The sequence below is a fragment of the Canis lupus genome, chromosome 27 (genome assembly GCF_011100685.1).
Source record: "Canis lupus familiaris isolate Mischka breed German Shepherd chromosome 27, alternate assembly UU_Cfam_GSD_1.0, whole genome shotgun sequence".
Classification (NCBI taxonomy): Eukaryota; Metazoa; Chordata; class Mammalia; order Carnivora; family Canidae; genus Canis; species Canis lupus.
The window spans coordinates 1,531,186-1,558,003 of NC_049248.1; the positions used below are offsets into that span (position 1 = coordinate 1,531,186).

The 26,818-nt window shown below is 42.7% G+C and overlaps 1 protein-coding gene across 39 annotated transcripts in view; it reads right to left on the minus strand.

Moving 5' to 3' along the window:
• CACNA1C (calcium voltage-gated channel subunit alpha1 C) overlaps positions 1-26,818 on the minus strand; it is a 747,770-nt gene that overhangs the window by 243,586 nt on the left and 477,366 nt on the right. For all 39 annotated transcript variants that reach the window (XM_038576272.1, XM_038576273.1, XM_038576274.1 and 36 more), the window contains exons 4-5: positions 23,211-23,350; positions 15,776-15,915 (exon numbers count right to left, since the gene is read on the minus strand). In XM_038576272.1, coding sequence (XP_038432200.1) covers positions 15,776-15,915; positions 23,211-23,350 — 280 coding nt within the window. The remainder of the gene's footprint in view (positions 1-15,775; positions 15,916-23,210; positions 23,351-26,818) is intronic.

Below are 26,818 nucleotides of genomic sequence, written 5' to 3' on the forward strand. Positions count from 1 at the left end.
TTTTTCCAACAAACATTATTATACCCAGGCAACTCACAGCTTTCTCTTCCCTAGCTGTTCTTGAGGTAGAGTTTAACAAAGAAACAAACTTGTTTATTGATGCCAACTTATGGTGGCTCTGTATGCTAAAGTCAATCTTTCTATGAAACTCAAACAAAATGTTCTTAGGATTCCAGACTTATTTATTTCCCTTCTTGGCTAAACTCACAAATGAATCAATAGAGGCTTTGGCACTGATCAAATTTTCTATAGAGGGGAACATCTCTAAGCATTATGCTCAGTGTTTTGTTTTGTTTAGAGAGATTTCAGATTTACCGGGAGAAAAAATGCCAGACTATTTTCTCCTCTGCCTATAATAGCTGTGTGATCTTGGCAGCCATGTCACCTTTTTGGGTCTAGGTCTCAAAAAATCTTTAAAAGAGGGTATTGGGTGAGAAAGCCCACTCTGGATCTAAAATTTGCTGAGTTATTTTCTAAATATCTTAAGAAAGATTTTAGTACTTTTTCTTCTTCCAACTACCACAGTGCCTGATATATAAGTCCTCAATAAATGTGTGACTAATGAATTAACACATAACTTTTATAATATAACATAGAATTATATTATATAATATATAAGAAATAATATTATTTGTAATTTATATAATGTTTGGGGAATACTTTACTTCTGCCAACATATTAGTCACCAATTTTGAGATTTAAAAATCAAGCACATTTCCATTCCTAGCCATTTTGGAGAAAATAGTAGCTGATGTGCCCTCTACTATAAACATTAAAGAAGTAGGCAAACTATGAGGAAATTATTTTCAGGAAGTGGACAAAAAGCAGCACAGGACAGTAATCCCTGAGAGAATTGAAACTCAAGAGGTAAACACCATAATTCTGTGACTAGGAACAATTTCCTCATTGCGGCACCAAGAGCTACAGTCAAAGCAGACACACCACTGCAGCTCCACTGATCTGAGAAGGCAGAGATCAGATCAGAATTTAGGCAGCTGTAGTGGCTGTCATGTGACATCAAAGAGGAGGCAGCTAGGTAGATAAGGAGCCCTAGAAGTTTGTGTAGGGGTCTCTTATGCATCCATGGCTGAGGGCTGGGTCATACATGTGCAAGGTGAAACCAATGAGGACTATCAGATAGGGTGAAAAGCAGAAAAAAGGGCAGCCCCGGTGGCGCAGCGGTTTAGCGCCACCTGCAGCCCAGGGCGTGATCCTGGAGACCCTGGATCGAGTCCCACATCGGGCTCTCTGTATGTTGCCTGCTTCTCCCTCTGCCTGTGTCTCTGCCTCTCTCTCTCTGTCTCTATGAATAAATAAATAAAATCTTTAGAAAAAAAAAAAAGCAGAAAAAAATACTATAGGCTAACCAGTGCTGGGGAAAGAGCAATGTCTGTAGGATGGCATTCTGGGCCTGCCATAGTGGGCCCATTAATACCCTGGGCATCTGAGACACCAAAAGATACACCTGGGATAAGTAACTTACCTTACAGTAAGAAAACTCTTGACAAAGCCTGTAAGGAAGTTTGACAAGATCTGAAAGGAAAATGGAGTTTGGAGGTTGGAGGGCTTTGGCTTTCAATCAGTTTGCACCAACAAGCAAAAAAGCCAAGCTTACAAAAGTTCACGGTGATCAGCCAGTAACTGAACTGCCTGCTGAATAATCAACACTCTTAGTAAGAAGACAGAAATCAGTTCTTTATAACTTATTACTCATAATTCCAGTTTTCAGAAGAAAATCACTAGCTATATAAAGAAATAGGAAACTGTGATACATTATCAAGAAAAGTCATTCAACAGGGAACTTAAAATGAGATTGCTCAGATGTCAGACTTAGCAGACAAGGATTTTTAAAACATCTTAGAAAATGTTTAAAGAATTAAAGGAAAATATAATGAAAGAGTTAAAGAAGTATATGGTGTTAAAGAGAGAACAAATAGGGAATTTCACAGGTAAATTGAAATCATAAAAAGGAATCAAATGGTGATCTTATAAAGAGTGACTGAAATGAAAAATTTATTGAATACATTTAATGAAGATGAAGACAGCAGAGAAAAAAGTGAGTGAACTGGAAGAATAATCAATAGAAATTATTCAATCTATGAAACTGACCAAAAACAAAACAAAACAAAACAAAAAGACTGAAGAAAACTGAACAAAAGCCTCAGGAACTAATGAGATAATATAAAATGGCTTAACATAAGTGTAATTGGAGTCTCAGAAAGGGAAGAGTGAGATTGGAGCAAAAAAATACATGGATAGGGCAGCCCTGGTGGCTCAGCGCTTTAGCGCCACCTTCAGCCCAGGGCGTGATCTTGGAAACCTGGGATGGAGTCCCATATTGGACTCCCTGCATGGAGCCTACTTCTCCCTCTGCCTGTGTCTCTGCCTCTCTCTCTCTCTGTGTCTCTCATGAATAAATAAATAAAAATCTTAAAAAAAAAAAAAAACCATGGATATTTGAAGAAATAATGACCCCAAATTCCCCAAACTTGATGAAAGCCTTTAATCTGAAAAGCTCAGCAAATTCCAAGTAGGAAAAATATAATGAAATCCTCATGGGAGATTGTAGTCAACTGCTAAAAGCCAAAGATAGAAAATCTCGAAAGAACTCAAGAAAAAAAAGAAACATGGATAGGGGAACCATAATAATAAGATTAATGACTTTTCATCAGAGACAATGGAGGCCAAAAAAAAAAAAAAAAGAAAAGAAAGAAAAAAGAAAAAAGGGACAGCAGCTTTATAGTTCTGAGAAAAAAAAAATGTGTCAAACAGGAATTGTATATCCAGCTAAAATATTCCTCAAAAAGAGAATAGAATAAAGACATTTTCAGATAAACAAAAGCAGAGATAATTCTGCAGCAACAGATCTGCTTTTTATAAATCCTAGGGGATGTATTTCAGGGTGAGGGGAAATGATATCAGAAGAAAATTTGGATCTATAGAAAGGAATGGAGAGCACTAGAAATGACAAACAAGTGGGTAAATATAAAAGATTATGTTTACATTTTTCATAATTTACTTAAAAGACCACTGACTATTTAAAGCAAAAAAAATATATTAACACTGTAGGATGGGGTTCAAATATATGTATAAATAAAAAAGATGTATGATAATCACACAAGACAAGGGATTGGGTAAATGAAATTCTACTATTGTTATTATATTTGCGACTATACACTTTAAATGCATGAATTTTATTGAATATAAATTCTACTTCATTAAAGTTAATTTTAAAAAATGAATTGTAGAAGTTCCTCTTCCTCTAACCAGTCCAACTTGGAGCCTGAGGTAGGTAGAGAGTTGGACCCACAGGAATACTAATAGCTAATATTTGCTGAATGCTTCTTATGTGTTGAGCACAATTCTAAATTCTTTATGAGCATTCATTTATCTATGAGGTAAATGCAATTTTAACCCCCATTTTATAGATCAGGAAACTGAGGCATTTAGCTAATAAGTCGTGGCCCTGGGAATTTGAACCTAGCAGTGGGACTCCACTGTCTATGTCCTCACGTACTAATTGTCATGGATCAGCAGGAGGGAACAAACCAAGAATAACAGGTACCTAGGGCTCATTTTCTGTCTATTGATCATTTCACGGGACACTGACCTCACTATATCTTCATTTTCTACCCTCCTCATTTTTCCTTCCAGCCCTTATAAAGCATGGGTTTCTTGTAAGCCTAAGTGGCCTTTATTATTATCATTATTTCACATTAGGTTACTGTCACCTTACTGCTGGCTGATATTTCATGTTTGGGGTTGGGGATCTCCAGGAAAGGGCCAAGCACAAAAGAAAATCAATCACGGAGCTTCCTGAATTTAAGAAGATTTCTCCCTTTGTGAGCTGCACCACCTGCTACAGTCCTGGGCACATGATCAGTGCTTTATTAATATTGTTGACTCACTAGATGACATATTCCCCCACCAATGATTGCTAATGTATTGGGAGGTCAAAGAGTGAAGGGATTTGCCAAAGGTCATGCCCTGTTGATGACTATATTTAGAACAAGTGATTTAAAAAAGAAATTCTCAGGTTATGGCTGTTGAAGCCATTGAAGCACAGGATGATATGGCTCAGAAGAATTTTAGGGTTAGTGCAGCTTAACCCTTTCATTTCCCAAATGAGGAAACTGAAGATCAGAGGTTAAGCATTCAGGCCACCTTGCTGGCTAGACTTAGATCCCTGGTTTCTTCACCTACAGACCTAGAGTACCTCCCACTTTCTTACAAATCCTTAGGTGGCAATGATACCATTTCTCATCAGCTCCTGTAAACAAAGAGGTTCACCAACCATCAAAACATAAATAAACTAGCACTCTATCAATTGTCCTCAATCTTGAAAGCCACATGGAGCCCCCTGATGGGAAAATGTGCCCTCCTCCAGACAACAGAGACCCGAGTCCTATAGGGAGTATTCCTGAGTCGGAAAATAGTCTGAACCCATCTCTGTTCATTACTCTGGGAGAAGCACTTGGGACTATATTTGCCTATCTATAAATTAGGGATAATGTCCCTGCCTTCCTGGACCACTGGGCCGATTAATCAGCCAATAAAGCTCTTGCAGTCTGAAAGCCTTGCACTGATGCCGAATATTGCTTTTAGTTGGTGGTAACCCTAACATTTATCACCGCCTACATTTGTTCTTAAATCAAAAAGGGACATTTTCATCACTGGGGGAATGTCTGTGCTTTACTTCAGTAAATATGAGAAGTTATTGTGTGATTGGAGGCGTTTGTTGTCATTATTAGTTTTTCAGCTACTGTATGTAGAACAGCAAATGATAGAGATTTTCCTGGTTTAGTCAGATACTGTTATTGATATTCAATAACCTCTTAGTAAAACTCCATGACAACAGGGCCTGGAACTTTTGAAATATGCTCATTTTTAAAATTAACTTGTTTTGCTGCATCTGGGTCATCATCTTTTTCTTACAACTATGATGCCATGGCTCATCGCCATCCATAACATCTCTCTTCAAGAGGTGGATTTAAAAGAGTCTTTTTTTTTTTTTTTTTTTTTTTGCTAGAAGCTCATGGGGCTTTAGGGGTAAAACCTCATCCCTGTCCATCACTAATCTCACGTTGTAGATAAAGAAACTAAGGCAAAGTGAAGCAGGGAACAGAAAGGCTGGCAGCAGAGCTGGGACTGTGACCATGCCCCTGACTTCCTATTCTGTGGGCCCTTTGGAGGCATCTGGAAGGGAGAGGTCAAGAGCTCCCAAATCAGAGGGAGCTGGTTTTGCAGTGGAATCATGCTGGGTGATGTAGGAGAGGGTAGGCATCAACTTCCAGCTGCCTTGGACCTGACAGGTTTTGGGGACTGGGGGCAGAGTGTATGAGATCCTATTCTAAATTCTATTCTGTTTCTGGTAGGCAAGGCATGCCAATACCAGGGAGCAGACTTCAGACTCCTCACAAGCAAAGCAGGCCATGTTTGTAATGTTAAAAGGCGATGTTGTTTCTAGCTGTCCTCCATAAGGTCTGCTCTGCCTTAGTGAACACAAGCCAGCAGGCTGTCCAGAGCAGGGAAGTGGGAGGGAGCACTGACATTCCCTCAGGCTTCCCTCTTGGGGTGACTGTGAGCTAATGTGTGTGAGGGAGCTCTGTAAGCTCCAAAGACTATACAAAACCAGAGGGTCCTATCACGACTTCCTCTCATTCTTCTTAGAGGTGCTGTAGGAATTGAATCCTGTCTGTCTGCCACCAGGGAGCTGTGTGACCTTGAGAAAGCCATTTACGATGTCTGGCTGCAGTGTTCTCATCTGTAAAATGGAAACTTGCTTGGACCAGATATCTAATGTCACTTCCCACTCAGACATTCTTCAGGAATGGCACCATGAGAGGAATGCAGGGAACAAGGTGTCCTGTTTTAGTAAAAGAAAGTGGCAGGGGCACCCAGGTGGTTCAGTTGTTGAGCGTCTGTCTTTGGCTCAGGGCATGATCCCAGAGTTCCGGGATCGAGTCCTGCATCGGGCTCCCTGCAGGGAGCCTGCTTCTCCCTCTGCCTGTGTCTCTGCCTCTTTCTCTGTGTCTCTCATGAATAAATACATAAAATTTTTAAAAAAGTGGCAGACAAGAGACCTAGAAGATGCTGCAGAAAGCATTTCTGAATAGGATGGGCAGTGGGATGGGCAATAGCCTCGTTAAGTGGTTTAAGGTCCCTCATTTTGGTTTTAGGTTCCATTACATTTAAGACATCCTTTTAGGACAAAAGGGATGAAAAGGCAGAGAAAGCAAATTAAAAAGTAAGGGGAAAGGGCAGCCCGGGTGGTTTAGTGGTTTAGCCCTGCCTTCAGCCCAGGGCGTGATCCTGGAGACCCAGGATCGAGTCCCACATCGGGTTCCCTGCATGGGCTGCATCGGGCTCCCTGCCTGTGTCTCTGCCTCTCTCTCTCTCTCTCTCTCTCTCTCTGTCTCTAATAAATAAATAAAATCTTTAAAAATAAAATAAAAAGTAAGGGGAAGAAGGAAATGAAAAAGAAGAGAGAGCAGAGAGTAGAGAGGCAGGAAGGCCGGCTCCTGGCAGAGAGAAAGAGCATGTGGATGGGCGGAAGAGACAGAGGCCAGGCAGGTCAGGCCCTTCAAGTTACAGGTAGAACAGAGATCCAGAGAGAACTGACCCACCCAAGGTCCCTGAGCTAGGTGGCATGTGAAGGCAGGGCTGAAATCTGAGTCTTCTGCCCACATCAGGCTTGAGCTCTCCTGCATCACCTGCAACATGGGGTTGCAGTTTATGGGATTGTCACATGAACCAGAAGAAAGGGAGGTCCAGGAAGGTGATGAGACAGGCAGAGGAAAGAGCAGGGGGTGAGGAGAGAACAGCATTCACTTGAGTCTCTGCTCTGACTTATTGGTCTTCTCTGGGACTCAGTTGCAGAATCTGTAAATTTCAGGGGCTGAGTTACTTGATTTGCAAATATCAGCTCTAGGCCGACTTTCCCTCACTGAATCTGAAACAATGAGGTGTCCTTAAATACAGGGAGGGAGCTTTTCCTGGGACCATCTCTGGTATCTGAGCCCTCCCTGGCAGTGCAGACATCCCCTGGGAACACTGTCCTGGGAGCAGTAATGGTGACTGCAAATCCATTGAAGCCCAAAGTAAGCAAATTTCAGGCAGGATGGCATAACTGCTTTTGAACCATCAAAGTGTAAAAACACTCAGAAAAGTTGTTTTTAGCAGCTCTAATATGCCGCCAATGGGTCTGATTAACTGGCAGCATTTGCTAATCAGTGTGGCCAATTTCACAGTTACTAATCCCCAGGAGGGGAGAAGCCATTCTGGGGGAAAACTGCATTACAGGATGAGTATGGTTCACCTGGGTACTTGGGCACTTCCGGTGAGTTTTTAACTTTTGCAGCAGGAAGTTTTAAGTCAAGAATCCACCCTACCAATAGCAATAAAAGCAGTGTGTTAGGTGTTGTGTAGTGTAAGATCTCTGGCAGAGTGCTTGGAGAGCAGGATGCCCTGGACTTGGCAGGGCAGGCTGGGCAGGGTGGGAGAATAAGAGGCTGCTTTGGTCTGGTTCTGACCCCAGCTTTGCCATCAGCTAGTTGTGTCCAGGGTGGGTTAATGAATCTCCCCGGAATCCACACTTGCCATCGGTTCTGATACTCTTATTAGGAAGCTCCTGAGGCATTTTGCTGTCTCTCTGCAGTGCAGTCTTTTGAATGTTTTCAGTGCAGAGAAAGAACAGAGTCTGCTTAGAAAACTGCCTTCCTGGCATGGCGTTCAGGACTGCAGTTTGCTCTGTGCCGATTTGCCTCACCGGCTCTTGCTACTTCCTTCTCTGTGGTGGACGGGTCCGCGAATAGACCTATGGGCCGGCCTGGGCTGGCTTGCCCTGGTGACCCAGATGAACGAGGTTTTCACCCTGAATGTCCTTTTATCTCCATCCCTACATCTTCTACCAAAAACTTAAGGCTTGCTTCAAATACTGTCTCCTCATAAAGCTTTCCTAGGCTGCCACAGTCCCTGGGAAACTCAATCCTTGAATTTACCTCTAAGGAACATAATGCCTCTCTGGTAGTTATTGGTCTCATGTTGTTATTTAACAATTAAGTGTTCTTTACCACTTAAAGTATGTCTGTTTTGGAGCACCTGAGTGGCTCATTCGGTTAAGTGTTTGACTCCTGGTTTTGGCTTAGATCGTGGGCTTGAGCCCGGCGCTCAGTGCAGAGTCTGCTTCAGATTCTTTCTCCCTCCCCCTATGCCCCTCCCTGCTTGCACTCTATCTCTCTAAAATAAATAAATGAAATATTTAAAAAATATATCTGTTTTGTCTCGATAGTGATTTTGCCATGTACTCCTATTTTATATGCCTCATGTAATATAATGTGACAGGATATAATATAAAGTAACTGCTAGCATTTAATGAGCACTTACTATAAAGCAAGGCACTGTATAAGTGCTTTGCATGTATTAACTCACTTAGTTTTTCTTTTTTTTTTTTCACTTAGTTTTTCTAACAACATATGAAATAGGTTCAACAATTATTTCCATTTACTGGCACAGAAAGGCTTAGTAGCTTCCTTAAGGTCACAGAGTAAATCAGTGCAGAAGCCAAGAATCAATTCTGATTCAAGAGCTCACGCTCAAAACCACTATGTTCTATCTCTTCTGGCAACTTCTACCTGGTATCCAATCAACAGATATTTGTTGGCTGATTGGTGTTGATTTGATTTCAGGAAGCAGTTCTAATCTGAGCAAGGAAAAATGGGAAGAAAGGGTTTGACCCTTCTCCACATATGGTTCTTAATGCTCCTTCTCACTTCTCAATTAGGAAGCAAACCCTTGTTCAATAGCTAAATGTTTTCTATTCTGATTCCAGAAATGACACTTTTAACTGAGAAAGAGCTAATCTTACAAAAACTCATACCAGAGGGATAGCATGTCCCATGAAAAGTCTCTAAAGCATTCAAATATCTTAACAGATGGGGACAGTTTCCTATTTATCTCTGTGCCTCCAGGGCCTTGTTTAGGCTTGGCTCACAAAAAGTGCTCAATAAATGTTCACGGTCAATGGATGCTATTTTCTAAGGCTGGTGCTTGTGTTGCATGGAGGTGACTGCTCAATCCAGTCACCTTCACTGTTGAATCAAGAGTTTTTGTGAAAGACCTCACAAATCTAAAAAACACTTTCTCACTTCCATCTATGTCTGCTCTCTTTATTCAATCCACTCCTGAGAGTTCTTCTCCAGGAGGGCATATGGGATTACAAAGGAGGAAATAACCCTTTGCTTATTGCTCCACAAACAAATGCCCTCCTGTTGCATACATTGCAAATATTTAATCACAACCCTCGTTATTGTTCACGTTCACTGTGTAATGTTTATTCCATATGGCCTACCCTTCAGAACAGTATGCATGCCTCACAGCACTCCTGCTGGGGTGAGTGGTGCCTCACAAGCAGTGGGAACTGATTTCCTTAATTGTAGAAGTCTTAATGAAACAAAATGGACAAACCTTTCAATTACACAGCATTGCATCGGAAGAGTCAACTAATTTTACATCTGAAAACTTAAAGCCTTACTGTGTACAACTCCAGGCCCACAGTCATTCTCTTTTCTTTTCATAATTTTCTAGAATATGCCTCCTAGTTACTTATCCTTCAGGGTCTATCCCAATGTAACCTCGTCCAAGAAGCCTTCCTGATTTTTTATCCCCACTCCCAAAAGTATGGCATCTCCAAAGCATACTTGTCATAGACCTCATCACATTTTTCTTAAACTTTTTTTCTGAGGCAGGGGGAAGAGGACTCTCCAAATTTTGTTCCATATCATCATTAGTTTGAACATCTTTTCTTCTACATTTCAGCCTGTTTGAGAACACACTTAGCATCTGATTCATTTTTGCATCTGCTGTAACAGCTAGAAAAATCTTGTATCAAGTGTGCACTCAGTAAGTTTTGTTGAACAAATTAATATATGATTTGTACCCTTACAATCATCTCTGTCACTCTGTGATCTTAAGATTTCAATGATGGAGTTCCTGGGTGGCTTAGTTGGTTAAAATGTCTGACTCTTGATTCCGGCTCAGGTCATGATATCAGGGTTGTGAGATCGAGCCCCAGAGCCTGTTAAATATTCTCTCTTCCTTGCCCCTCCCCCCTTTCTCTCTTACTCTCCCTCTCTAAAAAAAATTCCAATGGCATTTAATACACATTTGGACATTTAAAAAATAAGAGCAATTTTTGAGGCTTAGAGTTATGTATCCTACAAACCATTCAACTAACATATTTATTACAAGAAATAACATACATATCATCTATGTGTACATCCATATATCACACAACTGTCACCAAGATCAAATAAGATAGAAGACATAAACACCATCTGGAAATGCTAAATGAGGCATATATAAATGGAAGGTTGTTTAGCATTAGAATTCTAGTGAGCTGGTTAGTTCTTAGTAACTGCTTTGTATAGCACTGCCACATAGTATAGCCACCACGAAGTGGCTGAGTAGAGATAGTCATTCATTCTACAGAGATTTATCTGGCACTGTAGATGCTGAGGATATAACAGGGAGCAAAATGAACAAAAATTGTCCTCATGGAGATTATATTCTCATGAGGCAAGGGGTAAAAAGTACATAAATAAGTAAACATAAAGTATGACAGATGGTGACAAGTGAAATGGGAAAAATAAAGCAGGGAAGGGGCATAGGAAATGTGAGAATGACTGACATGGGATGGGGGGAAAGCAGGCCTCTCTGATAAGATGACATTTCTGTGGAGACCAAAGGTGGTGACTAGGCCAGCCCAGGGAAGAGCTGGAGAAAGGGCATTCCGGACACTAGGAGGAGCAAGTGTGAAAATGCCATGTTGGTAGTGGGTTTGGAATGTTGGAGGCATGGCAAAGAAATCACTGAGGCTGGCAAGGAGGGACAGAAGAGAAGGTTGGAGGGAAATGAGGTCAGAAGAGAGATGCATGAGACCGTGTAAGGGTCCTGCGGTACTCTGGCTCTCACTCAGTGAGTTAGGGAGACCTGGAGGGCTCTGAGCAAAGCGGTGACGTGTATTTTATCAGGACTTGTTTTAAGAGGATCATGCTGGCTACTGTTACCACTAAGCTGTGGCAAAGGGCAGGAGTGGGAACAGAGAATCCAGTTAGGAAGCTATTATATTAATCTAGGTGAGAGATCTGGTGGCTGGCTGGCACTGGAGGTGAAAAGAAATAGGGAGTTTCTTGGAGGATATGGCTGATATGGTACTTTCTGAGGGACTGGATACAACAGAAAGCAATACATTCAAGATTTTTGGCTGAAGTCACTAGAAGGATGACTTTACAGGAAAGACTTTGGGATCACTGGAGGTTCTGTTATGGATGTGGTAAGTTTGAGATGCTTAGAAATCAAATTAAAGAAATGGACTAGGCAGGTAGGTATACAAGTCTAGAGTGTAGAGGAGAGATCTGATCCGGTGACATAGAGTTTGTAGTTATTAGAAGACACATAAGTTATATTTAATGCCAGGAGGCTGGACATGATAACCGGGAACCAAGTATCCCTGAGATAGAGAAGAGGTCTGAGGATTGAGCCTGCAGCTCTCCAGTGCTAAAAGGATGAGGATGTGAGGAGAAATCAGCAAGTGATTCTGATAAGGCAAAGCAAATGAATTAAGAAAGAAAAGTGTCTTGGTAGCCAAATGATGACAGTGGCTCAAAGACAAGGGATGATCAGCTGTATCCAATGTTGCAGTTAGTTGTTTTTTTTAAATTTTTTATTTATTTATGATAGTCACAGAGAGAGAGAGGCAGAGACATAGGCAGAGGGAGAAGCAGGCTCCATGCACCAGGAGCCTGATGTGGGATTCGATCCCAGGTCTCCAGGATCGCGCCCTGGGCCAAAGGCAGGCGCCAAACCGCTGCACCACCCAGGGATCCCCAATGTTGCAGTTAGATCAAATACAATGGCACCAGGGAACCGACCACTGGACTTGGTAATGTGGAAATCACTGGTGGTCTTGACAAGTAATGGAGGAGAAAGCCTGACTGGTGTGGATTTAAAAGAGAATGAGAAGACAAGAATTGAAGACAATAGATAGAGGCAACTGTTTCAAGGAATTCTGCTAAAACATGAAAGAAGACACCCAAAAGTTCTAAGAAATGGAAGGAGGAGGTATTTGTCTAGGTTTGTAGTGGTAGGAGATATTGCTGACATTTTCCTAGATGATGATATCAACCAAAGTAGCACAGAGTACTTGTTCACCATGGTCTACATACTCTATTTAAAAGTCACACAGACACTTTTCTAGGAGAGAGGGCGACAGGCTGGATCAGCCCTTTCTTTAAACTCCAAAAAGAGCTACTCTGTGGGTGGCCCATGGAAAACAGACAGAGTTGTTAGCCCTATGTGTAAGCATGAAGCCACCTGCAAGGCTGCCCACAACTGCAAAATCATCTCAGTATGATCATCTTTAATGACAAAGATATCTTCTTGGACTGCATGGCAGGTAATATTAGGGCCTTATATTTGAGTTTCTGTATCATGTCCTCATCTTCTTGATAAGAGAATTCCAAGGCATGTTACTTCTTCCTGACCACCACAATACAGTTCTACTATTAATTAAATGCATATGAAGATGGGACATCTTCTTTAGGAAATTTCTACAGTGAAACCCTAGCTACTGTATCTAATCTGATTCTCCTTTTTAATGCATTGAAGCACAAGTGACTTTAAACCATATGCACCTCTAATTACTGTACTAGAGTAATAGCTGGAACTATTTCTGTTAATAACAAACTCCTCAATCTTTTTGTGTTAGACTGTACTGTTTGTTCACAATTATTCACCCATGCTTCTCTGTAGGTACAGTATACTTCTGTGTCCCATTATCCCTGGGACAAAGATAGCAATGTGACTTGCTTTGGCCCCTGGAATGTGAGTAGCCATGATATAAGCCATTTTGAGCAAAAGCCCAAAATATGCTTGTATAGCTTAGCTCTTTGTCCCTTTGTGAGCATTTGCCCTCTGCCATGAGAACAAATGGCCTACCTGCTGGATGTTCCTTCAACCTGGGCTCTGGAATGAGGTAATATAAAGAAGCTGGTCAAGCCCAGAGTTCAGCTGAGCCCAGAAACATGGCAGCTGGGCAACATCTTTATGTAACATAACCAGGTATAAATGTTTCTGGTTTTAAGTCATTTAGAATTTGGGATTGTTTGTTCCTACAGCAAAAGATGATTGATACACTCTTATTACATAGTCAGATTCCTCAAGTGTAAGGACCATATTTGTTCTTTATGATATGTCCTTATACCCAGAACAGTGTTCTGAAAGTGTGGGCTCCTAATAAACACATACATAAGAGGGTAAGATTCCTTTGTCCACTGTTTGGTGTTTGTTAGATAGTTTGGTTGCAAGTTTGGAATCAGCTCATAGTTCCTATCACTGACACACTGGCTGCACCAACACCATATTAAGCTCCTTACAATCATGTTCAAAGTTATTCTCACCCTCCTCATTCCTTGATTTTGCTTTAGTGAGTTATGGCTGACTAACCAAGAAAGAATTTAGGCTTCACAGAAGGGAAATTGGATCTTGGCCATCAGATACAGTTGACCCTTGAACAATACGACTTGAACTATGTAGGTCCACTTAAAGATACACTTTTCTTTTATAAATACAGAACAGGACTCTAAATGTGGGGGCTTTTTCATATGATTTTCTTTTTTTAAAACAAGTTTTATTTATTTATTAGAGAGAGAGAGTGGGAGAGCACGTGTGGGGGAGGGGGAGAGGGGGAGGGAGAAGCAGACTTCCTGATGAGCAGGGAGCGCAACTCAGGACTCCATCCCAGGGCCCTGGGATCACAACCTGAGCCAAAGACAGAGGCTTAATCAACTGAGTCACTCAGGCACCCTCCCTATATGATTTTCTTTTCCTTTTTTTTTTTTTAAGACTTTATTTATTTATTCATGAGAGACACACAGAGAGAGGCAGAGACATAGGCAGAGGGAGAAGCAGGCTCCCCGCAGGGAGCCCGATGCAGGACAAAATCCTGGAACTCTGGGATCACGTCCTGAGCCAAAGGGAGATGCCCAACCACTGAGTCACCTAGGCATACCTCTATATAATTTTCTTAATAACATTTTCTTTTCTCTAGCTTACTTCATTATAAGGATATATAATATATATTATATAATATAGCATATTACATATATATATGAATATAGTATATGTAACATCTATATAAATATGTGTTAACTGACTGTATGTTACCAGCAAGACTTTTGGTCAACAGTAGGCTATTAGTAGTGAAATTTTGGGGGAGTCAAAAGTTAATGTGAATTTTCAACTGCACAAGGTGGGGGTCAACATATCTAATCCCCATATTGTTTAAGGGTCAACAGTATACTATTTCCATTCTTAGATTCCCTAAAATAGTTAAGGTCAAGTAGAAAGAATTTGTTCCAAATTTATTTGTGTGGCTTAGCTCCACATTCACTTTTGAGTTTAAGACAGGCCACAAACTTTGCCAAGGGGGTCCCACTGTAAAGAAAACATTCCAACTTCTGCCTTCATTTATCTAGTAAATTCCTCTACCTTGTATATGTGTAAAAATTGACGACAATCAACAGTTATATACCAGCTAATCCTTTACAAGAAGTGGTATTGTATGGAAGGAAAGAGAGTTGGTTTGGAAGTCAGGAGACCTGGTTCTAGCGCTCCTCTGATGTTGGTTAATTAGGCTACTTTGGGAAGATCTTTTCACTATTCTGTGCATGTATGGAAAGAATTGAACAGGTTAATATAAGGTCCTTCACATTTCCATGGTAAAGGTTCAGTGTTCAGCGGATTGCTCTGTTTTCCTGTCCTCTGCTCCCATCTCCAAGCTAGTCTGGTTTCAGCCCAGTCTTAAGTATGGGCCAGATCTGATGGAGCTGACTAGAGAGGGAAAAATCTCAGCACACAAATCTAAAATTATGTTCAGGTTGCACCAATAGGTCAAGGAGGAGTGGAATGAGGAGCTCTCTGAAAGCTGACTTAACCCCCAGAAGCAACTTGGGCTGTACTTTGTTGGAGCTGATGCTGGTGCCCAAAGCTTCTGTACTCAGGGCCTGGGGCTGAGCCATAGTGGGGCAGGCTTCTGGAGGAAGAGGTCAAAGAAGAGCTGTCCACATGGCTGATACCTGGATAGACAATATCTCTTCAATGCTCTTCTGCCTGATTCAGAGAGCTGAACACCCCCAACCCTTAGGCAAAATCAGTTCTCATGAAGACGTGCAGCCTGTCCATAAATAGGGCTTCTGAAGCCAGAAATATCCCATTTGACATGAAAGAAGGAGACGGTTGAGAGAAATTGCAAATAGAACTTTTTAAACATTCCACTGATGCATTTCTGATTGTTCTTTGGAAAAACACAGAAAGTAGAGATAATCTCATTGGCTAAAATACCTTGCAAGCCTCCGGGATTAGCCTTCTTTGATCACCTGGCTCCTCTGCTGCAAATGTATTTTGATTCCCAGCCCAGGACCTTGGGGGATGGCTCAGATGGCCAAGGGATTGCTTTCTCTGTGTAGCCTGTTTTCATTTCACTGTTTGGCTGCTGTGGATGTTTTTCAGCTGTTTACAGGAGCTGGGACCACAGTGTGTTTTAATGGACCCACATCAGAGTTAGGTTTTCTAAAGTAAGGGAATTCATTTAAGAAAAAAAAATGCCTCGATCTATATGGAATAAATGGAATAAATATGTGTTGACTGACCATTCAGCAAAGGACAGCAGAGGGTGGTGACAAAATACACTGCAAAGCAGAAGAATGGCTTTACTTACTTGGGACTCCAGACACCAGCCTCAAGGGGCGCAGCACACGGAATGCTCTCAGTGCCTTCACGTCAAATCCAGCTCCTTTTCCTCCTAGAGCATTTGCCCCATCGGCTTTGGTTGCTTGTTCTAAAATTGCACTGAAAAGCCTAGAAGAGAGGAAGAGGCGATGGAGCTATCAGATCCTGAATTCTCTGAAGGAAGCCTGGGATAGCAGAGTTTGCAGGCGTCCCCAGCCCAGAAACCAGAGCCAAAGAGTGTGTGTTGGAAGGACTGTGACCATCATAAGATGACATTGCCTCAGTGTGCATATCACTGTGCCAAGGGCATGACCACTGTCCAGGGAGGTCTGAGAGACAATGGCCAGACCCTTTGCAGTCATAAAGCTGTGCAGGAACACAACTGGTTTTGTGTAAGCTGGGCAGCCTGGACAGAAATATGAAGTTGCTAAAGTTTGCAGCAGTGCCATGTTATGTCCACAATAACCAAACTATGGAAAGAGCCCAGATGTCCACTGACAGATGAATGGATAAAGAAAATATGGTATATATACACAATGGAATATATAAATGGAAAAAATGGAAAAAATAAAATCTTGCCATTTGCAATGACATGGATGGAACTAGAGGATATTATGCTAAGTGAAATAAGTCAGTCAGAGAAAGACAATTATTAATTATATTATGTCATTCCTATGTGGAATTTAAGAAACAAAACAGAGGATCACAGGGAAACAGAGTAAAAGATAAAACAAGAGGAAATCAGAGAGATTTCTTAACTATAAGAAGTAAACTGAAGGTTGTTGGAGGGGAGGTAGGTGAGGGATAGGGTAACTGGGTGACGAGCACTAAGGAGGGCACTTGATGGGATGAGCACTGGGTGTTATATAAGAATGATGAATTACTGACCTCTATCTTTGAAACCAATAATACATTATATGTCAATTAATTGAATTTAAATAAATTAAAAAATATTTTTAAAAAGTTTGTTGTAGTGCGTCCGTCCCTTTGGAGTGCCCTCTCCCCAGTCCATGGTTTCCTAGCTCCTGCCTTCACGTGGCTGGGACCCACATCTCTCTCTTCCCTACCCACATCCTCAGTCCTAAAGATGCCCCTTAGATTTTGCCTGGGCACAAATAAATGATTCCATAGAAATTGGCTTTGTGCTGCAGATACAAGGATGAGAAACTGAACACTGGCTTTAGCAACATGCAGATTACTGAGGCTTTGAAAACATCTCTTTTGATGGAGTGATGGGGACAAATGCTTAACAGATATGGGTTCAAGAGAGGATAGGAAGGAAAGTTTGAGATAGCTCTAACAGAAATATAATGCAAGCCACAAATATGAACCATATATGTAATTTAAATTTTCTAGTAGCCACATTAAAAAAAGTAAAAAGAAAACAGGTGAAATTAACTATGATAATATATTTTATTTAATACAGCATAACCAAAATATTATCATTTCAACTGTAATAAATACGAAGAATTTTTAATTCTTCGCAGCAAAGGAGTTTGTCACTCCTTTTGTACTGAATCTTTGAAATCTGCTGTGTATTTTACATGGACATTATATTTTAATTTATATTAGCCACATTTCAAGTACTGAGTGGCCACAGCATAGACAACCCTTCTGAGGAATTTTGCTATTAAAAGGTAGTAGAATGGGCATTGAGGGGGGCACTTGACAGGATGAGCACTGGGTGATATGCTATATGTTGGCAAATTGAACTCCAATAAAAAATTTTTTTAAAAAAAGGTAGTAGAGGGCAGCCCGGATGGCTCAGCGGTTTAGAGCTGCCTTCGACCCAGGGCGTGATCCTGGAGATCTGGGATCAAGTCCCACGTTGGGTTCCTGCGTGGGGCCTGCTTCTCCCTCTGCCTGTGTCTCTGCCTCTCTCTCTCTCCTCTGTGGCTGTCATGAATAAATAAATAAAATCTTAAAAAAAAAAGTTAGTAAAAGAAAAAAGATGGTTGCCAGAAGAGGGTGTGAAATCAAGAGGGTTGTGTTTGTTTTTAAATGGGAGAAACAGCAGCATTTTTATATGTGATGGGAGTTATGTAACAGAGACAGACAATCTGACCATGCAGAAGTGAGAGGACAATTACTGGGAGGATTGATATCCTTCAGGAGGCAGGAAGGAATCTCCTGCACCCTGAGGGGTACTGGCCCTAGACAGGGGAAGGGATGGTTTATCATGGCTCAAATGGGAAGGCACATTATAGGGGTACAGATGTTTTTTCCTGATTATACCTGTTTTCATAGGGAAACAGGTAGCAAGGTCATCGGCTTTTTACATTGAAAATGTGAAAGGGGAGCAGGTATTGGAAGTTTAGAGGAGGCAAAGGTGTAAGAATCACCAAAGAAAGCAGAAGAGTGAATGGGCTAGGCACATAGAATAGGTTTGTCAGGTATCCTCAAGGACCTATTTGAAGTTGGTTATCACAGGTGTAAAGTGAAACCCATCAACTCAGCTTTGCATGTTTCTTTACCCCTTTCAATGGCACAGCTTCAGGTAGCAGGTGGTTCTCTATCTAGTTGGATTTGACTGGAGTTGGTGTTTTTCCAAATGAGCAAGGTAAATGGAGAAAGAAGGATGTTGACTGTGCATGTAAGTGAGAGATTGTGCTGGGGCTGGGCATCTAAGCTGGTTGAAAGGAGAACTGGACATGATGGGCAGAGGAACAGAGAGAATGGAACAGGAAGAATGGATTGTCAGAGTCAAAGTGCTAGAGGGAGAGAGCTAGAAATACCGATGGTAGTGTTTCCAGAGTAGAATGTTTGGTTTGAGACTATGGGAGAGGGAGCAGTTGTTAGTTATGGCAGGGATATTGGCTATAACCATGGGAGTGGGCAATTGAGACAGGACAGAGTCAGGATTCCTGGCGGGAGGGGGGAAATATCAAGGAGCCAAGAAGATACTGGAGGGGATAGCAGGAATAGTGAGTTTGGACAGACTTGGGAGTGAGCCAAGAGCTCATGTCTTCAAGGAATGAGGAGTCCCTAGAGGCCTATAGAGTACCCCCCACAAAGAGAAGTAAGGGTGGAAGGGTCTGATCACACATCAGAACTGGAGGTTGCTAGGAAGGGGGAAGGGCCAGCAGCCCTGAAAGCAGAAATAAGAGAAATTCAGGGCTCCTCTCCGGACTCTGGGCTGTGGATCAAGGCATTTGGGAGAGAGTGGCCATCTCTTGAGAGATTGCAATGAAGCAGGACCCTTGGAAGAGCCAGGAAGTTAAGTGACTGGCTAGAGACAAAGCTGAAGGTTTAGGGCAGCATTTGGGCCATCTGCTTATCTGCAAGTGAAATTTTGTTGGAGTGCAGCTACACCCATCATTTATGCACTGCTGTTGTCTGTTGCTGTTTCCTCACTAGGGTTGAATAGTTGGGACAAAGTGTGAGCTGAAAATGAGTATCTGGCCCTTTATAGAAAATGTTTGCTGACCCTGAATGGGCAGTGGCCTGTGAGGAGCAGAAAGCACAGTGGAAAGGTCTCAGTGGGATGGCTAGGGAGAGGGGGCACAGGATGCAAAGCGCCATGTGGGGATGGGAACCTGGGATCTTGGGATTTTTGTGGTTAACAAGAAAAAGAAGGAATTGGACATGGGGCAATTTCTGTCCTTTGTACTAAAGATGATTACCAATTCACTGTCAGCAGAGTGTGTGCTGGGTCATGGCCTAGGGTCACAAAGGAAGCCCAGGGATCAGGACCAGGTCTCCATACTTGAGGCCAGGCCAACCTTGTTCTAGAGAAATAAGCTTGAGCTCCTGAAATGACTCATGCTCAGGGAACTGGATCTGGAAACAGAAGAGGCTGTAGCCAGGGGCTTAGCTTTGCAGAAACTCATATCAAGGCAGGACCCAGGAATGGGGAGGTTGACCTAGATTAAGAATTTCTAAACTCTGCTCCATGGAACTCCTTGAGGACTTCTTGGACATCAAGGCCAGAGATAAGTGGCTGGAATAGAGTGGCTTTCATGGGTCTCTGAGTAAGGCTTTGCTTGAACAATGGGTTCTGAAGCTAAAAGAACTTTGACAACTCTAGCCAGACCACATCTAAAGTCCTTCTCAGCCCTGTGATTCTTTCAGCTTAGCTTGACAATTTGATGGTGTCATATACGTTAGCTAGTGATGCCTTGAACCCCAGGCAGAGTTGCCAGGATGGGGGAATCGGGCTTCTTTCTCTGCAGAGAAATGTTCTTTGCACTGAAGTCTAGATCAGTGAAATCTTAGAAAATGGAGACCAGCTTTGCAAGTCTGTCCAACAACATTCCAAATCCAAGCCAGATTTGGCTCCTAGTATTTCCTAGAAGAAAACAATATGCTTATTAGGGTGCAAGATGTTCACAAAATATTATTTATTGAAGGAAACAGAGGTTCGACAACTTTCTTCTCTTTCCTCAGTCCCAACTTAAAGCAGACACTTTATTAAGTGTCTAATTTTAATTTTGAAGGGGTAAAAATATTCAGGAATGGGTCTAGGAGGTGTTCCTGGCTTGTTGGGTCTGGTGTGATTCTCCTTGATTAGATACTATAAAGCTACTGCTTGATGCCTACCTGTCACTAAGGGCTGGATGCTTGGTGACAGGGAGGTAGGGGTAAGGATTCTCCAGGAGTTGTGTCTCGCAGTTCCTTAGCCAGACATTGGAGTTTTTAAAAAGAGACAATGAGGCTCTAGAGGATCCAGAAAGTCAGAAAGGCAGGGCCACCATACTGCAAGAGAGATAGTAGCAAAAGCCCTTGTGGTTGAAATAGAATGTCTCAGGCAGGGGGATTTAGTGAGGATCCCTAGGTCCCTGGGTTGGTCCCTGGGTTGGGGTGGGGAGAGGTAGCTCACAGAGGCCTCTGAAGTCCCTCCTACTTTCACTCAGCAGTTCCATTTCCCCACTGTACCAAAGAGACCCTTCCACTTTCGGAAGAAAATGTGACAGGTTTGTGGGGGTTAAGAAATGCCTCTTATCACAGGCTTCCAGCATGGCAATGCAGAAATGAGAGAGCAGCTTTCTGCCTGGCACTCAGACAGTAGGCAGGCAAACCCAGCTTTCCCAGGGCAAGGCACATTCCCCTCTGATTGCAGGAGGGCAGAAGAAATTTTCCCCTAAGTGGCTGCAGAGGAGCCTAAGAGAGTAGGTATTTCCCAGGAGACATAAGGGAAGCAGAGGGATATCCATTTAATATGATTTTTAAAAAAGGGCAGGGAAAAGAGACATAGCTGAAGAGAGGAGGTTGAGCTACACCGTTTGTGTGTGTGTGTGTGTGTGTGTGTGTGTGTGTGTGTGATTTCTCCAGTTAGAAGGATGGGCCAAGATTTAGACTAGACAGAGAGCCCCTAGGACAAATGCCCTTAGAGAAGAGAAAGTAGGTGTCAAATATGTCCATGTGTGATATTAGTGGGGAGGAAGCCCAAAGGCTTATGGTGAACCACAAGCTAAGTAACCTCTAGTATCATGACCTCTGTGGCTTAAACAGTCAACCAGAGGCATCTTTTGGAAGAGGGCCAAGTCTAGATGCTTTCCTCTTCATCAGCCTCATGGCCTAGAACCCAGGAAGATGTGACTGAAATATGGGTTGAGCCCACAAAGTCTGCCCTCTGTGCTTACTGGGAGGAACAGCAGGGTGAGGGATACAGCAAGGTCCAAACAAGCAAAAGATGAGCAAGGGTCACCAAGTGTGCAGCTGCATGATAAGGCATATGATCCCCCCATCCCATAGCTCCTGTTTGAGCTCTGACCCATACTTCCTCTTTCTACCTCCCAGGCTGTAGGGAAGGCCATGAAGAGGGCAGACAACTCTAACTCACTCCATAAACATGAGAGGAAGAGCTTCTCTGCCTAAATAAAATTAGTTCCCGAAGGTACCCTTCTCTCTTATCATGTCATTCCTGGGGCTCTTTTCTATGCATGTGTGAAAGGTTCCCTAGAGTCTGAGGCCTTGAGAAATACATTGAATTTGAAAGGACTAGGGGCCTTTGGAACAAGGCACCTTAAATGCCTTTGCTAGGTTTACCGACTTATTTCAAGGCATTTATTTGTTCAGTTACTCTTTTGTTTATCCTGGTGTAAACAGAAGCAGCAAGATCTCTTATAGCTGCATCCTCACTCTGAGTCCTCAGGAGCCGGATCTATGCCTGGCAAATACTCCAACAACTTTAGTGCTTCTCATGTTACCCAAATATCCTTTGGAGTTAATGTGGCCAAAGTGTGTCATTCATTGGCTATGCAAAAAAAGACAACAAAGAAAACCTCTAAAACAGTTTGAAACAACCTTTATAAGTCATCCAGATGCCCAGATACAAGGAAATAACTTCTAAATGGTCTTGATTTGCTCTTGCTATTTCCTGCAGAAAGACCATACACTCACATGAGATAACCAGCAGTAAGTGCTCTGGAGGAGTCCAGAAGGACCTGTGTCTTCACTGGGATGGCACAAATGGTGCCAATCAAAAATAGGTTCCTGGGATATGAGCCTAATGACATACTGTAGCCTGTTGGAACACCAAGGGAATAAAAATGCAAGGTGGTCACCACATGACCACTCTTCAGGCTCAGAGAAACAACAAATTAGCTCAGAGAAGCCAGCTTCTTCTGATGTAGAATCTGCTGTAAAGGTGCTCTCTTTTCATAAAATAGATAAGTGGTTGGAACTTCATCAACTGTGTCTTAATAAACTATGTTTCACATAGCACATGTACAAATATTTCACAGAGGATCTTTTGGTAAAGTTACTAATTCTTAGATAAGGAGATCATCACTTCCAAATTTTATTTTATGATACTTTACATTGCCTTTTTAAAAAGGCTATATTGATCTTGCTTTATCTTATGCTACAGTAGAATAGCATGTTTGGGGAAGGTGTGTTTGGTTCTACTTATGCCACCAGAACCTTGGCTCTTCATAGTTCTGTCTTCTCCTCACCCACCCACCTCAATAGGCTTGTTTCCTGGGGCCCTGGATGAAGCCCACCATAGAGGTGAGAGCGAGCCCATAGCACCTTGTATTTCAGCTGCGCCCCCACCCCCATGTCCATGTGCTGCTTGCAGGCAAACTGGACTAAACCCTGCTCAGGGACACAGCTGGGGAACTGCCTGAAGAGCTGTCCTGTCGGACAGATGCAGCTGGAGATGGAATAAAAGACCTTAAGCAGGGGAATCTCTTTGGCTGCACAGAGGACTCTGAGTTCCATTAAAAGCACTCAGATTCTACTCTGTGTGTGTGTGTGTGTGTGTGTGTGTGTGTGTGTATGTGATCCTAAGTGAGAGCTCTTTTCACTTTGGAGAAAGTCTGGATTCAAAGTGATTTTTAATGGATCCTCTCATCTTGCCTAGTGCCCAGTGCCATTGTGACCAAATCAAAAAGGGATACAAATACAGAAGGAAAAGGAGGCACGTGTTGGTGGATGGTGAGGCGTGAAGGGAGGGAAGACATAAAGGTAGTTATACTTACCCTACAACCACAATTATAAAATCTAGTAAATTCCAACCATTGCGGAGGTAAGCGTTGGGGTGAAAGAGAAGTCCATAGGCTATTACTTTTAAAAATGCTTCCACAGTAAAAATTATGAGAAAGAGATATTCCACTCGTTCCTAGGAAACAAAAACAGAGGGAGAGAAAAATAAAGTCAATGGGATTGGAGATCTGGAAAGTTCTGAAATAGCAGATCTCACAAGCAGGTGGGGGAGAGTGTGTTGCCCCCTCTGTGGCAGGATCTAGGGGAACACTGGGTAGGACCCTCAAGCCAGATTACCAACTTCACAGTCTGTTCCAAACTTAGAGCTCCACTTCATTGAGCATTAAGGGTTTTTTTAGTCTTTAAATGTCCCCTGTTAAAATGCAAGTGTTAGGGTGGTAGAAGAGTTACACATTTTAGAGAAATATCTTATGTAGTTAATCAGTAAATACTGTTGGCAAATTGAATTCAGATAAAATATTTTTAAAAATTCACACACACACAAAATCAGTGAATGTTTCATTGTACCTTCTCAGAAGAGAAGTCATAATGTCTTGATCCAGAGGGAAATGATGCCAGGACAGAGGAGTATAGTGCTCAGAAAAGAGGGGACAGTACTACAGGAAAAAGTGCACCATAACCTTGAGGTAACAAACCCTGAAGATAACAGAAACCATTTTGGGGGAAGGTACTAACCACATTCTCCAAAATGATAGACCAGAAATATGGCCGCAAAGAAGTTGAGGCATTGAAAATCTCCCACAGCAGCTGAAACACAGGCAATCTGCTCATATACACTGACCCTGGACCTGAAGTCTGTCTCTTTCTTGAGAAAATAAAAATATTTGTCCAAAGACATACACTTGTCCAAAGACAGAGGAAGATCAGCATTTCCAGGATGGAGGCAGGCACTGAGGTGGGACGGTGAAGAGAAAAGGCACATCTCTTTTCTCAAGGGGTGGAAGGTAGTGTTTTTCCTCCTTCTGCCACCTTGAGGAAGGCTTTGCATTTAAGGATGAAACTGCTGTCCCTGGGAGCCCACACTTAACAGGACAAACTTGTTGGCTCAATTAGAGCGAGCCGACTCTGTGCTGATTCACTGGCTTCCCTCACCACTAATTGCTTTCTCCCACAACCTTATTCCCAGTGCAGAGCCTTAATAGTCCCCACCAGGCGAAGTCTGCCTGGATGCCTTCATGCTCCACTGCTCACCTTTGCAGGAGCCTCAGCCCATCTCTCACTGGAGCCACAAAACACTAGTCCACATGGCATTCGGCCACAGATCCTCCAAGCAGGACACTCCCAATCACAGCCCCCAGGAGGCAGCAGGCTCAGACTCCTGGACCTAACTTCCCATCCTGTTGGGTCAGATGGAGCTCACGGAAGACCTCCAGGTCATACCCACACTGTGGAGACAGGGCATCACCTGCTCCCAGCCTAGATTGCTGGAAAGGTGCTCCAAGACTGGGGGCATTGGAGCCTGATGGGGAGCTCTGTGGGGAGAGGTCAGCCCACACAGAAGCCTGTGCTCCTATCCATTCTTTCCTGATTTTCTAGACTTGGAATAAGTGCTCATTTCACCATGCCCACCTCAAGGTGAAGCAGTTTGAGAATGCAAAGTAAATAAATGCAGAATTCTGGGCCCTACCCAGACCTATTGAAGCAGGTCTCCCAGGTATGGAGCCAGGAAAAGTGCATTGCAGACAATTTAAGGCATTTCTGAGGCACCCTAAAGTTTAAGAACCACTGATCCATGTACCGATGAAGACCCTGATCAGGAAGGAGCTGTGAGAAGGGAATAGAGAGACCAGCATTAACCAGCACCTCAGAGGCAAGCTTGTCTTTTACTCACTACCCATTACAGAATCATAAAGTTGGTCTGGGCACATGGCTGCCTGGGGTGGGGGAGCATGATCCAGGAACAATTAGTATTATGTGGGAACCTCTAGTCTTTAAAAATTAGGTGATGTAAAAAAAAATTAGGTGATGTTGGGTTAAAGTGTCCATCATTGAAAGGGAAAGCATGTTACAAAAGGGCATAGTGCAACCTGAGGGAACTTATGGAAAGTGTGTGTGTGGAGAACGTTAGGTAATGCTGGCATCTGATCAGCTGGAGTGAAAACAATGGGGCTGGAGAGGTGGCCAGGAGTAAGATGACCAGGGGCTTTGTGGCTACATCTGGCTGCTTGGATTCTATTCTGAGGAGATCGTGAATGATGGACTCAGATGTGTACAGTAGTCTGTCATGGACCTAGAGAGCGAGGGTGGTGATGGGATTGGAGGGAGTCAGGGTGGTGACCCATGCAGAGATCATGGAGGCTTGAGCCAAGATAGACAGCAGGATTGGTGAAAACTAGATGGGTCTGAGAGATAGAAAGGATGTGATTTGGTTTCTGGTTGCATGTAGGGGTTGGGGGAAGAGGCGGCAAAAGAACTACTGCCCCCCTCCCTGAGTTTTCTAACTTGGGTGACTCTGGATGGTGATGCCTCTCACTGCAGGGGGAGACTTCGGGGGAGGGACATCAGTTCCAGGTTTGCTGAATTAAAGCATTTGTGGGACATTCAGTCAGGGCTACTGGTGATCAGGTATAGAGGGTTTCGGGGGAGTTCAGCTTGCAGGGGTGGGCTAAAGTAGGTTGCCCTGGTACAACATGCCTAAAAAGAGGAGAGATGAGGCTGGAATCCCTCTACATGAGGGGCAATCTCATCCCCTGGAAACCACTTTCATATTATAGGAATGTACTTCCTTAGCAGAAGTTATAAGATCCTGCTTAAAGCCATTGGGTCAGAGAGAGAGAATCTTGGAGGGTATCTAATTAACCACTTCACAATCTAGAAGAAATGGATGCATTTCTGGAAAACCACAAATTACCAAAACTGGAACAGGAAGAAATAGAAAACCTGAACAGGCCAATAACCAGGGAGGAAATTGAAGCAGTCATCAAAACCCTCCCAAGACACAAAAGTCCAGGGCCAGATGGCTTCCCAGGGGAATTCTATCAACCATTTAAAGAAGAAACAAAACCTATTATACTAAAGCTGTTCCAAAAGATAGAAAGGGATGCAATACTTCCAAACTCATTTTATGAGGCCAGCAGCATCACCTTAATTCCAAAACCAGACAAAGGCCCCACCAAAAAGGAGAATTATAGACCAATATCCCCGATGAACACAAATGCAAAAATTATCAACAAGATACTAGCCAATAGAATCCAACAGTACATTAAGAAGATTATTCACCATGACCAGGTGGGATTTATCCCTGGGATGCAAGGTTGGTTCAACACTTGTAAAGCAATCAACGTGATAGATCATAGCAACAAGAGAAAAAACAAGAACCATATGATCCTCTCAATAGATGCAGAGAAAGCATTTGACAAAATACAGCATCCATTCCTGATCAAAACTCTTCAGAGTGTAGGGATAGAGGGAACATTCCTCAGCATCTTAAAAGCCATCTACGAAAAGCCCACAGCAAATATCATTCTCAATAGGGAAACACTGGGAGCCTTTCCCCTAAGATCAGGAACACGACAGGGATGTCCACTCTCACCACTCCTATTCGACAGAGTACTAGAAGTCCTAGCCTCAGCAATCAGGCAAC